This window comes from Bradysia coprophila, assembly GCF_014529535.1.
Source record: "Bradysia coprophila strain Holo2 chromosome X unlocalized genomic scaffold, BU_Bcop_v1 contig_12, whole genome shotgun sequence".
NCBI lineage: Eukaryota > Metazoa > Arthropoda > Insecta > Diptera > Sciaridae > Bradysia > Bradysia coprophila.
The window spans coordinates 1,286,694-1,300,551 of NW_023503293.1; the positions used below are offsets into that span (position 1 = coordinate 1,286,694).

Genomic DNA, 13,858 nt, shown 5'->3' on the forward strand with positions numbered 1-13,858 from the left:
AAAATACCTTCATACCTACCGTGGTAGATACAACGTTTTTCGCAATTTCGGGCCATAATCACCTTTCCCATGCAAAACATGTCCCACATTTTGTACCAAAGGTGATGATTATGGACCGGAATTGCGAAAAACTTTCTTTTAGCATGAGTTAGGTACAATATTTTTACCAAGTCATGATAATTTTATAGAATAGTTAGAAAATAGTATTTTTAGTTAACGAGGCGAAGCCGAGTAGGACAAGCTTACAACGTGTAATGAAAAATTTCGCTTTCATGATGAGTTACAAACTACTGAAATACCTGAAATGAGACGAAATCACAACAACATTAACAGAGAAATCACTCTACAACAACAAAAAGTACAGAAAATTTTAACTTTTCGATCAGAGTTTGCGTTCGAAACCCGTCGAATTTCAGTCTTCAAGTGCAAAAAAGCAGATTATGTAGCCACATTTAGTTGACTTAGTGGTCACCTGACTGAGTTTAGACTAATTGGACTAATTAGACGATCTCTTCTTTTATAATAAAATATTTTCACATCATAGAAATGAGAGTAATGAAACATAGATAGATGGCATAGTGGCAATGAGTGCCGCTTTTTCAACTCTGGAATATTAAATTTTTAATGAGAGTGTGGTAGGAGCGATTACGGGACACTGAGGCTTTCCGGTGAGTCCTAGATGCTCCTTAGAACTAGAAGACGACACGGGCATACACTGAGCATTTCTGGAAGATCATCTGGTGCGACTCTCTGAGATTTGCCGTTTTGGCAGATTTCTGGCGGCGACTGGAAGATTGTCATGATTTATATTACAACTCGGATCATCAGATCTGTGTTTAAAGATCTCGTTGGTGATCGTCCCCTTATAAATCTAACTCGTTCCGGATGAACATTGGTGTATTGCTTGATTTACAGGTTACAGGTCTCATTACAGGTTTAGGTGCGGGAGTTTCATCTTCATCCACTTAAAACAATCAACCGATCATCAGCTATAAAATATTTAATATTTGCCTGGCATTGGTTTACTCATGACAACATTTCAACTAGTGTAGTGCTTTCAAGAATATATTACGTCAAAACAGAACGCAGTTTCAACGCTTAATCAATTTAATTTGTCCAAACGCCATTCCATTACTTGAATTTTCTGTTGCAGACGAAACCAACGATATAAAGTCATCGATTTATTCAGACAATGTAATTGGAATATAAAGTTCGACTTAATTACCCGACAAACCACACACCGTTTCAGATTTCAGTACTCTACGCTTAGACACTCCTCACCGATATTACTGGGTGAGGTTTCAATTAGTTCATTCGATTCACTGTCCAGTGACGGCTCATTGCTGAACATTTCGTTTGGAACGGTTGGAGGCGCTCGTTCCGGCACAAGTTCCATGAACGATTGTCGAGATTTCAGGTGTCGTTCCACCTCCTCAGCCGTCATATGACCGTCGATACTCTGAATGTTGTTGATCATCTGATTGAGTGCGGCCTTTTTCGGTGCAACTTTTTTCTTTTTGGTTGGATTCTGATTCTTTCCGGTCGAATCGATCTTTCGCCTGCAATTACAATTTTCATACAAAAATCCGTTTATCAGTAAGCGTTTAACCAACCTTTTTCCATCGTTTCGAACGTCATCGTCGGATGAGTCTTCGGTATCCTCACTTTCCGATGAAGTGATCTCCGGCTTTTCGTATTTCAGCAGACGGTCTAAGAGAAATGATCGATCACGCGTTACTTTGAGATGCCTTCGTTGACTCGATCTGAGTGCGTCTTGAAAGAATTCGTTTTCCTGCAAATTTTTTCAGGGTTTAGAAATTAGCATTTTTCGAGGGGGTTGCGACCTCACTTACATAAAGTAAAAATTTCAATTTCTTCTTCAGAGTGTTGTACTGCGCTTTGTAGTCGACTCGCGGAGCAATATTTTGTTCAGCCACTTGTGCATCATAATCTAAAATTAGCGAAAAATTAGTCCTACGGAAATGTAGGTTTTTCTACCGCATTTCGGTTGCTTTAGTTTTTAACAACAACGCCACAACATCCGGACTGTAATGATCCGAATAAATATGATACCTAAGCGAACCGGTTACCGAAGAAAAAACGCGACTGATTTCATTCGATTTGGTATCAACGTAATGGTAATATTGCCATCAACCCAGTGAAGAACATATTTGTATTCTTAAGCATCGGTTTTGTCGTTCATTAGGACAACACAAAAAAGAGAAATAAGTAGAAAAACAAAACTTACCCTCTTGGCTATCACTTTGCGCGTCTTCATCTTGATCGATTTGATCCATCGATTTTTGGTTTGCTACGGTCCTGCAAAACCAGCCGTCGAGCATTATTTTATGTTTTTTTATAACTCTAAATCAATGTTAAATTAAACTTTAAATATAATATTTCGATTATACGCCAAACGAAGACAATAATGTTTTTGTTCGAAGATGCTTGACCTGTGGTTTGACTGATTTGACGTATGCGCGAAGCGAATGAACTGTCAGAGTGAATACGCTTAATAATTGTCCAGCAAGTACGTTTTATGTTTTTCATGCAGAGACATAAGTTGGACACGAGGCATCTGTTATCATTACTACACTAGCAGAAAAGTGAATTCAGTCACGCTATCTGATTGTGAAGCTAATGTCGTTTATATTTTTATATTGATGAGTAAATGTTATTTAATGTTTAATGCAACACTGTACGGCGACATTTTAACCGAAATTACCAGATCTTGCCCTGATGAAGTCGAAACTGCGTCAATCGGTTTGTTTTGATGATTCGTGTAGACACATTTTCCGTCAAGAACTTTACGATATACATCATCTGAAGTGCTTTGGGTTGGTTAAGATTATTATCGGAATATCAAGGTAGACACACAGTGGTGAGGTAATGTCATTTACAACCGAATGAGATGCAAGGTTCTGAAAGATCAGGTTAAGACACTTCTGAGTTGATCACGAAGGCGGTGACACACAAATTTTGACAAATAGATGCTTTTTATTGAACAGGCTCATTACAAATTGTTTGTTTGAAATGTCAACTTGACACAATTTTCTTTTTCCTTCAATATTACATTTAAAAAAATCTGTAATGAATGTGTTCAACAAAATGTATCTATTTGTCAAAATGCGTGTGTGGGTGTCTGAACCTGTGCTTTCATAACCTTGATCAGATGTGCCACCGTGGTACGAAAGTTCGATACAAACGCCATCTCTTATTTCTATCAAAAACAAACTCGGGCAACTTCCAAAAATAAACAATTAAATGGAAATCCCAGGCTATTTGCTGCCTAGAAGTTTATTTCTTTTTACTGATTAGGTCCTAATTTATTTATTTTATTTTTCTGTGACTTGATAGCCAATGCTCAACTGATTTTTATTTATTTTATAACTGACCCTGAAAGTTGAAACAACTAAAATTCAGGAATATTTTAGTAGACATCAGTCAGAGGCAAAAATTAAGCGAGGAAGAAGAAGATATTCGACATAGAGCCGATCAATACGTTCTCTAACAAACAAACTCTCAGGTCTCTCTGTTAAATTCACACCTTATTTCTTTGTATTCTACAAACACTATTCGTAGATGCTATTGGCACGTCATTTCGCCTGCGAATAGTCTTTGTCAAAGGAAAAATGCTATTGGCAGGCGCCTGCCAATAGCCTGTGTAAAAGGGAAAATGCCTGCCAATTGTATCTTTAATAGTCACTACGAACACTATTCCACATTTCGACTGACTACGCTGTAATGTACATGTAAATTCCAAAGGCTACTTGATTCTTTCACCACCTTAATAAATGTAATTTGGTTGCTATTGAACTGATCATAGCGAACTCCAAGTCGTATTTTCTGAAGTAAGATTATTTGTTTTTTCCACATATTTCCAAACTTACACCATCTGGTTTAACTATACAATAACTTGCTAGGAAGTGGACATAGCATCGAAATTCTTTCTTCACAAACGTATTTGTTGAGGTAAAGAATAACGTTTCCAATCTGTTTTGCGGAGGCAGTGGCAGCTTCCGGAGAATTTTGTCTTCCTTCGGATTCATGAATTTCTACTTGTATTAGAGGTTCCATTTTTCGTCGACAAAACTTAATCTCACTCAGTCTCCCACCTTTAGCATCATCCACTCCACCGCTAAATGAAACATCATTTGACGTATTTTTAAATAAATGAGTTTTTATTTCTAAAAATTAAAATAATTTTTTTTTTCATTTTATTATTTTCTTTCAGAGGTTTACATTTATAATATTATTAATAATAAAGATGGCTTACATTTAAGACTTGTATTCTTCTTTTTTGTAAATTAAATTATGTAATTATGTAGTTTTTTATGTAATTATGTTAAAATGTGCTTGTTGTGTGTAAATTGTTAAGTGTACGTTCCATGTAAAAATATTGATTCTTATGTAAAAGTTTCATTAAAAGAATCTTTTTAAGTTAGGGTTTTATTTTGTTTTGTTTGAATGACTTTTCTTTATCAAAAAACAAGTTTTTTATTTGCATATTTTGAATTAAATAAATCCGAATCAATGATTCAAATCGGAAATATATTTATCATTATGAAAAGTATAAATTTTCTAATTTTTTTTATATGCAAAGTGCTTCCTAGTGAAAGTTTTTGTAAAAAGAAGAAGAAAATTTAGGACAGGAAGTATTTATTGTATAGGATTGACAATTTTTAAATTGATAAAAATTAAAAATTTTTCAGTTAGTTTTGATATTTTTGTTTTAGTTTTGTTTCCTTAAATAACATTTTTGAAAAATTTGGCACAAAATACTTGAGTAAATTTCGATTTAATTTCGATTTAAATTTTAAAATATACATTTTAGAGATCTAATAAAGGTACAAGTTTCGCATTTTATATACCAATGAACTAACTTTTGAACAATTTTTAATTTTTAAAAATTTGACGATCTAAATCGGATCATATATAGGTGGAAGAAGCTGGAATAGAAATGTGGTTAACGTGATGAAGTGAATATCAAAAATCGGACAATGTAGCGTGGATTGATGATTGTTCGATATTGAAAAGGAAAATGTTTAGTGACGAGACAAAATAAAAAAATTACTTTTAGTTGGATGTGTCGATATTTTATTGATTATGGAAAGCTGTGGGAGTAGTTACAGAGAGCGAAAGAAATGTGATGTGTGGTGGAAAAAAATGTAAATTTAAAAAATTTGTCTAAAAATATTACGTTGTATGTATTTTGTAATTTTTAATAATTAATTTGAGGTATATCGTCAAACCGGAATTTCCGTTTTTATTTTTATTTTATTCTTTTAAGTGTTTCTCTTTTTTTACTTCGTTTCGGCATTTCACTTTTTTTATTTTAAAGTTATATTTATAATAGTTTTCATCGCTTTCTTCATTTTTTTTATCTCTTTTTTTTTGCTATATGACACAATTAGTAAAATCTTGTACTGTCGTGAAAGGCAGCTAGTTGCATGATACTTTGAACTGTTTTGGTTATATGATTTTTTTTCATTTTATTATTATTTTATTTTTATTATTTTTTTCGTGTAACTGTGTTTTACGATCAGTTTTGTATTTTCCATTTTCATTTGATTCTAAAATTGTTTCAAAACGTGTTAATAAAAAAATTGTTTAAAAATTTTATTTAAATTTAAATTTTTCTAATTTTTGTTTTAAATATGTATAGGCCAAAACGTATTTTTTTTTGTTCTTTTTTTTAATTCTTTTTATATTGGAAGAGATTTGTATTTTCTTTAAACGTTTAATCAGAATCGTCTGCATTTAAATGTGTGTTATACAAACAAATTATTTCACAACAGCTTAAATTCATAGCTTTTTGCATATCATAATAAAATTATAAATCTAAAGTTTTCAATGTTTTTTTATTACAAAAAGAAAAAAATAATGAAAATTAAAACTTAACTGTTTCTAATAAGTATAGTTAAAAAAATAACCCAAGAAAATAACGATTTAACAGTGCAACAGGTTAAGGAAGCGGACAAAAAGTAATAATAGTTGCGACCAATATAAGTAAAACGGAAGAGAAAAAGAAAATAGTTAAAAAGACAAAATGATATAAACTACATAAAATAAAATAAAAAACATTTGGAATGTTTATAAACAAATATGGAAATGATTTTAAGAACTTTTGTTGTTGATGGTCTGTCATAAACAAACCGTTTATAAAAAATTATGCTGCTGCATAGACTGCGATCAAAATGATATAATGGGCCGACAATTTAGATTTATCCGAAATTTGTTATCCGTCTGAAATATTCGGTCCATTATATTATTTTAAAAACAATTTTTAAAAAAATTAGTAAGTCAATGTTACTCTGCAGCTCTTTACTCAAAATGTGAAATGAACAATTTGAAACAATACAAAAATAAATTACGCAAAAAATTATTTACAATAAATATAAAACGTTGTGTCAAAACCAAAATTAAATTCTAAAAAATTCATACATTTTGCTCAAAATAAAGTCGAAAAGATTTTCTATTCTTACCTGTTTCAATTTTCCACAAAAAAAATTATCTTCGTTCCACTTCCAATTCAACATGGATTTTCTTCGTTCAAATGCTTTAAGCGAATCGGCGACATTTTCATACTCGAGTTACGCCATCTTGCATCATTACCATGAACGTTGAAGTGGTTCAAGATATCTTTTTAGGTGTTACGGATTAAGTTAAAATGTGGAACAAAGAAAAATCGAAATTACGATCCACATACATGTAATGTGAATATAGAGACAGAAAATCTTCCAAAATATTTTGAGCGCAAGAAGTTTTTCAAAAAAAAAAACTTTTTAGAATTTAGTTCGATTTAAAAAGATTGAAAGAAATGATTTAGTTTCGTTAAAAGTAATAATTACTTCAAACAAACAATATAAAAAATATTGAAAATAAAACTAAACCAAGCATTTGTCTATCATACAAAATAAATCTACGTCAACCTGTGTGTTAAAAAAATAGGCATAAAAAATATTTCTGTTGGAGAGGTTTGATTATAAAAATTAATGAAACATAAAAACAAAAATCATCTTGTTATTGTGTGTAGATTGAATAATCTCTATAATCTGTATCTGTGTCGTAATGTTCCTCTTTTTTACCTTACAATTTATTTATGTGTAACGGATATTAGATAATGATATACTTCGATTTATATTGATTTAATTTTTCTTTTCTTTTTTTTATAATTATTTTATTAATTGCACATTTCGTTCTCTTGAATAAACCCTCACTTTTCATTAATTATCATCCTCACTGTATTTTTTTTAAATGGTTTTTTGTGATGAAAAAACACTGTATGTGTCAGAATAATGTATGTATAATCTCTCGTTTTCTTTTACTCTTTTTTTAGTTAGTATTTGTGTGAATTTTTTTAATTAAAGACAGATAAAACAGAGCTTAATGTTTAGTATACAAATACGAACAATAGAATATTACACGTAAACACTAATTTGTTTTCATTTTTTTTTGTTTTATTTAAATCCATCTTAGAAATTATCTTCTATTAATTTTTTATTTAACAAAGTCTTAAGATAATTTTCATATAAGTGAACTATTCTGATTTTTTTTTTTGTTTTTTCATTAAATATATAATATATACGCTACATTTATAAATTCGGACTTTTTCTGCGTGTGTATGATTTTCATTTTCTTTTCTTTTTGTTTCCTCATTTTATTATTAATTTTTCAAATTTTATTTTTCAATTTTTTTACAAGATATATTTTCAAAAAACAGAAATTTGACTCTGACAAGATTTATTTTTAATGTATTCTCCTTGATCTTTCCCATTTTTTTTGTTTGTTTTTTATACAGATTAGTTTTACAATTAGTTTAAAAATTTATTAATACTGATTTTCAATCAATTATTTCTTTTTATTTGAAATTTTTTTAATATTTTTTTTTCATTTGTTTTGTTTTTAATGGTCTTAAATAATTTTGAAAAATTGATTTTAATGTTGAGCCAGGATATGTTTAAGGATATCATTAAGGTATTTAAAAATAATAAAAAAAAAGATTTTAAGATTTTTCTCATGGAATATAAAACAAAAAAAATTTTAAATGGCACAGAGTGACAGAGAATATGTGTTTTACTATTTTCCTTTTTTTAATCATTTATCGTTGTTGTTGTTAAATAATTGAAAACAATTTTTTAGGTTTAAATTTTTGAAATTTTTTTTGTATAAATATTAATTATATTTTTGTTTTATATCTTTGGTAGCCGAAATCACTAACAAAATTTTACTTTTCTTTTAATTTTAAGTTATTTTTTTTAATTAATTCCAATTCATTTTTTATTCTTTCTTTTTTTTTTAATAATTTAATAATGATCTAATCAGTTCTTTAAAAATTAATAACATTATAAAATTAATGCAATCACAGATTTTGTAAATTTTAAATTTTTTTTATGTTTTCATCGAAATAAATGTTTTTTTTTAAATAAAATTTTTCTTACATGTTTTTTGCCAAAAAATAAATAATTTTCATATAAAAAAAGAAATAAATTCACAAACAAAATAGTGATATGTTATTAAAATTATGGATCATTTAATTTGAACAGCGATGACAATATTTTTTTTGTATTCAAATTTTAATCTTGTAAGATACAGACAGATTGCTTATTATCGCCATTATCTTTTTTTTATTTGTTAAAAATCAAAAATACTCACACATATTTGTATTACCGAAAAGGATCAAAATAGATTTTAAAGAAATTTGATGAAAGAAACCGGAGAAGTGATGATAAGTGTTTTCAACCTTTCATAAAGGATGTTCATGATATAAGTTTTTTTATGCTTTTATTTACACACTGTACTTTGAATTTTTCGTATATAGATTTAAGTTAAAAATTTCACTTTTTTATGTTTGGAAAATTTTTTTTTTGTAAAAATATCTAACTACTTTTTGGCACATAGTTTTATATGTATGTTTTTTTCGTAAGATATTTTTGTTTTGTTTTCCTTTATTTTGTTTTTATAATTGTTTTTTCCACTTTTTTTTGCTGGAAATTAATCCAATTTAATCCTGTACCCTGAAGATAATTTAAGATAATATATTTTTAATATCAAATAGAAGAAAATAATGAAACAAATTTCAGATTTTAGTTCAATTTTACATTAATTAATTATTTTAATTATTTTTTTTTACTTTTTAAGATTTTATTTATTTCTTTAATTCAGAAATTGGTCAGAACATGATCCTAAAAATACTGCTTCAATTTTTTTTTTAAATAACCGGGAAAGCAGTCTACATCACAGATTTTTTCAAAAAAGAACTAAATTAAACAGTATCTGAGGTGTTTCGTTTCATTTAAATTTCTTTCACTTTTTTTGTATATTTTTTGCTCTTTAAAAATTGATTCTTACGTTCAGAAATTGGAGAAACAAAAAAATGAAACTCATTGAAGATGCTCCGTATGTAGTTACGTTGATTTATTAGCTTTTGTTCTGCTTCCTAAAAATCATTTTTTTTTAACCTGCGAGAAGTTTAGTTTGAGCTACCCGTTTATATCAGATCACTAATTTTTTTTAGCAAAGTAAATTAAATCGCATTGTCATTGACCGATATTTTTGAGGAAAAAAATTTATATTTTTTACCCGATGCCAAATAAATAAACAAATTCAGACTGGTGTGTATTTTATGGCACATTTGATAATACTTTTGGACATTTGGAAGGGTGTCTAGTAACGAAAAAATGATCCTTCAATAAGGAGATATACTAGATTTTATTGACCGTTAATTTCTGGATCAAAACGATGACACGAGTCTCCTAAACTAAATGCAACAAGAAGATTTTAGTTGTTTTTTTTTGTAGAACAATTTTACTCCAACGATTGAACAAAATTGATTGATTAATGTTGAAACTTAAACTTTGATAAATTAATTGGTAAATTTGGACGAGAATCGCATTTTGGCCACCAAAGAATTAAGAAAGGATTTCCGAAATGATCACAAAAACAGGAAATTTTGTTACTAATTAAAGAATTGTGTTCCGCCACTTGAAGTGCTAGTCGAAAATATAAATATCGAATTCTTGTTAATTCGTCTGGGACGATCGTTCTCTTAATTTTTTGATGAACAAAATTTTGGATTGCTTTTATTTTTCGTCAAAAATTTTTTTAGTTAGTTTATGTTGTGAATGATTAAGTTGTGAAGTACTTTTATTTCTTTGATTGAAATGATAGTTCGTTTCGTTTTAATTTTATTTTTCTTGTACAGTTCGTTTTTTGTTTTGTTTCCTGAGTTCTGAGGAAGATTTGTGGCATTTGAGTAGTTACATTATTTCGTAAAATTTGTTGCTTTTGTTTTTTTAATTTTAATTTTCGCAAAAAGTTTTCATTTCATTTTTAATTGAAGACATTTCATTCATAAAAACGATTGAAGAATGATTCTTAAAAAATCCTGGTTCTAGTTTGTTTTGCTGTTGTTGTTTTTTACAAAGTTTTTTTTATAGTTAATTGATAAATAGTCTATTAGTTTAATTACTTTTTTCTTCTTTCACTTTTTTTTGTACTTCAATGGTGATTCACTGAGTTTTTGAAACCGTTTTTCTATGCAATTTTTGTAATGATTTTATTTTTTATTTAATTACTTTTCAATCTGTTTTCCTGTTAATGATATAATATGTTTCACTTTGATATAATTTTGATTATGTCCAATATATTTCAATAAAAAAAAGTTACCCATTGGTCTGTAAAGTGTTTGTATATTAAAATCTGATTTTAATATTTGCGTCCATGTTTAATTGATATATTTTGATAATTTTTGATGGATTGAATCGTCAACGATTTAAATTGAAAAAAAAAAACTCTTGAAAGTTAACACCATTCTTCAATTTGAATTTCAAAATGTTTATTTATTTGAAAACGGTTTTATGTTTTTTGCGGATTAATAATGTATTTTACTGGAAATTAAAACGATTGTTACTTAATTGGCAGCAGATACATAAAGTGTTTTGTTATCATATATATCTGTTTTGTCAAGTTGTTTAATATACTGATATTAATCATAAAAATTCAATTTTTATAATTAAATGCTAAAAATATATATATTTTTATGATGATTTTTTTTTGTATTAATGTTAATGATTTTTAATGATACTTATCGTACGAATAGTTTTTTTTTTAATTTTTTATTTTGCACAAAAAAGAAAAGAAGAAAATTGAATGCCATGTGATTGATTAAAATGTCTCATTTTGTCGTTTATCGAATAAAATTTTCAATAAATTTTGATTTATAAAAAATATATTGTTGAAAATTTTATGTTTCAATTTGTGGTACAAAAACATTTTAATCAATTTCACTGTGTGTATCAGAAAGAAGAAAACTGTGAGGAGCATTCAATTCATTATTATTTACTTAATTATTTCATTTATAAATAATATTGATTAAACTTGTACACTTGTTAATATTGATTTTTTTTTGTAATTATTTTTAACCATTATCTAATGTTTAAATTTATATTAAGTTATAAACTAAAAATATATAATTCTATTTTTTATGTTGTGAAAAGTCATTCTGATATCAAATGCATTTCATGTTTTATAGAAGTTATTAATCTTCTCTGCTTCATTTTTTTTTAAATTCATTATCAAATGATTTTTCTTGTGTATCTTTTATCATTTGTTTTGTAAAGTTTTTTTAATTTCTCATTTTTAAATTTATTTCTCGTTTAAATATTGCACGTTCGCCAGACAACTTCAAACTGATTTTCTTTTTGTTTATTTTATTTAAATTTTTGTATTTTTTGTATTGTAATCGTTGTCAATTTTTGTTTGTTTTGTTTTATCCAAATTTTTGTCTTCCATTTATTTTGTTTCTCATTTCCACAATATTTTATTTCAAAATAAATTTTATAAATAATTTCAGGCTAAGTGTTCTTTTTTATATGGTATCACTTGCGGCGGTTGTCCTAATTCGGCAGCAAAGTCAAACAAATGTGGCCGTGGATGTCCGGATCCGTGATGCGAACCGAGCACATTTTTGATTGCTGACGTTTTCAGCAATCGTTTCAGCATGCCGCTGGAGCCACGATGTTGTAAACTTTTGTGCGTTGTCAGTGAGTTTTTGGTGCGATACCTTCGATGACAGAATTCGCACACGTATAGTGTGTCGGACTGTTCGTGTTTGTCTTGAAAGTGTCGTTTCAATGAGTAATAGCACGAAAATGTCCGGCGACAATAGGGACATTCTTGTGGCTCATTGATACCGCCACTCGTGGGCGGAGGCATACGAAGTTGTGACGATGATGCCGAGACAACAGCGCTTTGAGGGCCTGCTAGGACGAAATAACAAAATACAAAACGATACAAAAATTTGCTTGACCCATATTTTTGTTTTTTTGATTTTTTTTTAATATTGATTTATCATCGCTCGCAAATCGATGCGACTAAAATACTAAAAATTTTATCTTTACCTACTAAACTATGGCATTTGTTTTACAAACATGCACAACAGAAATATTTTCTTTTTTTTTCTTTAAATTAAATTTTAACTAGCAAGCCTAATTATGAGCCTGGCAGTATTTAAATGTGCTAAAGATATTTTAGAGTGTAATGTCGCTGATAAGAGCCATGTTGGAGGAATCTATATTTTTTAATAAATTAATGTTAAAACAACTCGAATTGTACTATTTTCGTTCGAGTAAATATCACGTTTGTATTAAATTCAGACGTAATGTTATTGTTGAACCTGTTCGCCTCTCATTCATCGAGTTATTTAACGACAACTAACTTACGTTAGTAGAGGCTCAAATATATTCTTTGGTGTCAATTACTAAATTTGAATAAAACTTTGAGATTCCTTCATCATATCCTTAGTTGTGACATGACTCTGAAACACCTCTATATTTTATAGGCACTTTAGGAGGTGATTCTAACTTCTACATACAGTCGGTTTAAATCGATCTATTAATTTTAGGAGCAAAACATCCTTTCAATGTAGATAAATCGAAAAAATCCGCAAATAAATATGAGAAAAGAGTTGATTAATTTAGTCGATTAACAATAATCAGTGAATCACCTCGTAGTTTTGTTAATTAAATTTTAATTTAAAAAAAAAGTCGTTTGCCAATGACATCTAGTTATACATTGAAACAGTAAAAGCGTTTTAAATCTAAAATTTTGTTTTGGTAAAAAAAGCACATTCAAAAATGAAAGGAATGATAAATGAATTTAAAAATAAAAAAAATAAAAAGTAAAAATAAACATCGATACATACCTATTGAACAATTTAAAGGGATCAGCATGACATATACATTAAAATTAGCAAACATAATGATATTTGAATGTTTTTATATATTAAATTAATTATTTTTTTTTATTTTTTCAAAAAAATAGTTAATTTTTCATGCAATATGCACTAAGAACAGAAACTTTTTAATTAATTTTTCTAGGCTACACAACACAGAACAACAAAATTACAATAAAAAAAGCTTTTTTTTGTCATAGAAAAATGTTTCTTTTTTTAGCAACGGATGAATGAAAAAATAAATGAATTTGATATCGCTAACAATCAAATGGGTGACTTATTTGTAAACTAAAAGTAATTATTAAAGCAACACACTAAAAACGACTGATGAAAAACAACAATTTAGCACAAATGAAATAATAAACGAAACAGACAAAGGTAAGACAGGCTTAAGTTTAAAAAAAAAGATTTTTTTAAAAATGAAAATGAAAATAAAGAACGAAATAAAATGAAAATTTTTGAGAAATAAAATAAAATAGTGAACTCAGTAGAATTAAAGAATCATTGCCCGTGTAGTATTGCCTAATTTAAATTTAAATTAAAAAAATGAAAGAATATTTTAAGAAAACAAAGTGAAAAAATAAATGAATTTTAACTTATTCATTTTTTGTAGTAATTAAATAG

The 13,858-nt window shown here is 28.0% G+C and overlaps 2 protein-coding genes across 12 annotated transcripts in view; both read right to left on the reverse strand.

Annotated features, from left to right (window-relative positions):
* Positions 1 to 1,168: 1,168 nt before the first annotated feature.
* On the reverse strand, positions 1,169 to 2,484 carry LOC119067545. Its single transcript, XM_037170609.1, has 4 exons — positions 2,249 to 2,484; positions 1,854 to 1,951; positions 1,614 to 1,792; positions 1,169 to 1,559 (listed from the first exon to the last, which is right to left on the reverse strand). The coding sequence occupies exons 1-4, from the start codon at positions 2,340 to 2,342 to the stop codon at positions 1,253 to 1,255; spliced, it is 678 nt and encodes a 225-aa protein (XP_037026504.1). The 5' UTR covers positions 2,343 to 2,484; the 3' UTR covers positions 1,169 to 1,252.
* A 6,838-nt stretch (positions 2,485 to 9,322) lies between these two features.
* The window catches only part of LOC119067527 (broad-complex core protein isoforms 1/2/3/4/5), a 77,733-nt gene continuing 73,197 nt past the window's right edge, over positions 9,323 to 13,858 (reverse strand). For 7 of the 11 annotated variants that reach the window (XM_037170559.1, XM_037170582.1, XM_037170558.1 and 4 more), the window contains one exon: positions 9,323 to 12,263. In XM_037170559.1, the coding sequence (XP_037026454.1) occupies positions 11,851 to 12,263 (413 nt within the window). In that variant the 3' untranslated portion in view covers positions 9,323 to 11,850. The remainder of the gene's footprint in view (positions 12,264 to 13,858) is intronic. The other 4 variants (XM_037170562.1, XM_037170563.1, XM_037170568.1 and 1 more) reach the window with 1 other exon arrangement.

Coding starts and splice junctions, on each gene's coding strand:
- LOC119067545 (XM_037170609.1), bottom strand. CDS start 2,342: ATGCTCGACGGCTGGTTTTGCAGGACCGTAGCAAACCAAAAATCGATG. Junction 1,793..1,853: donor AATTGAAATTTTTACTTTAT/GTAAGTGAGGTC, acceptor AAAAATTTGCAG/GAAAACGAATTCTTTCAAGA. Junction 1,560..1,613: donor GTTCGAAACGATGGAAAAAG/GTTGGTTAAACG, acceptor TTGTAATTGCAG/GCGAAAGATCGATTCGACCG.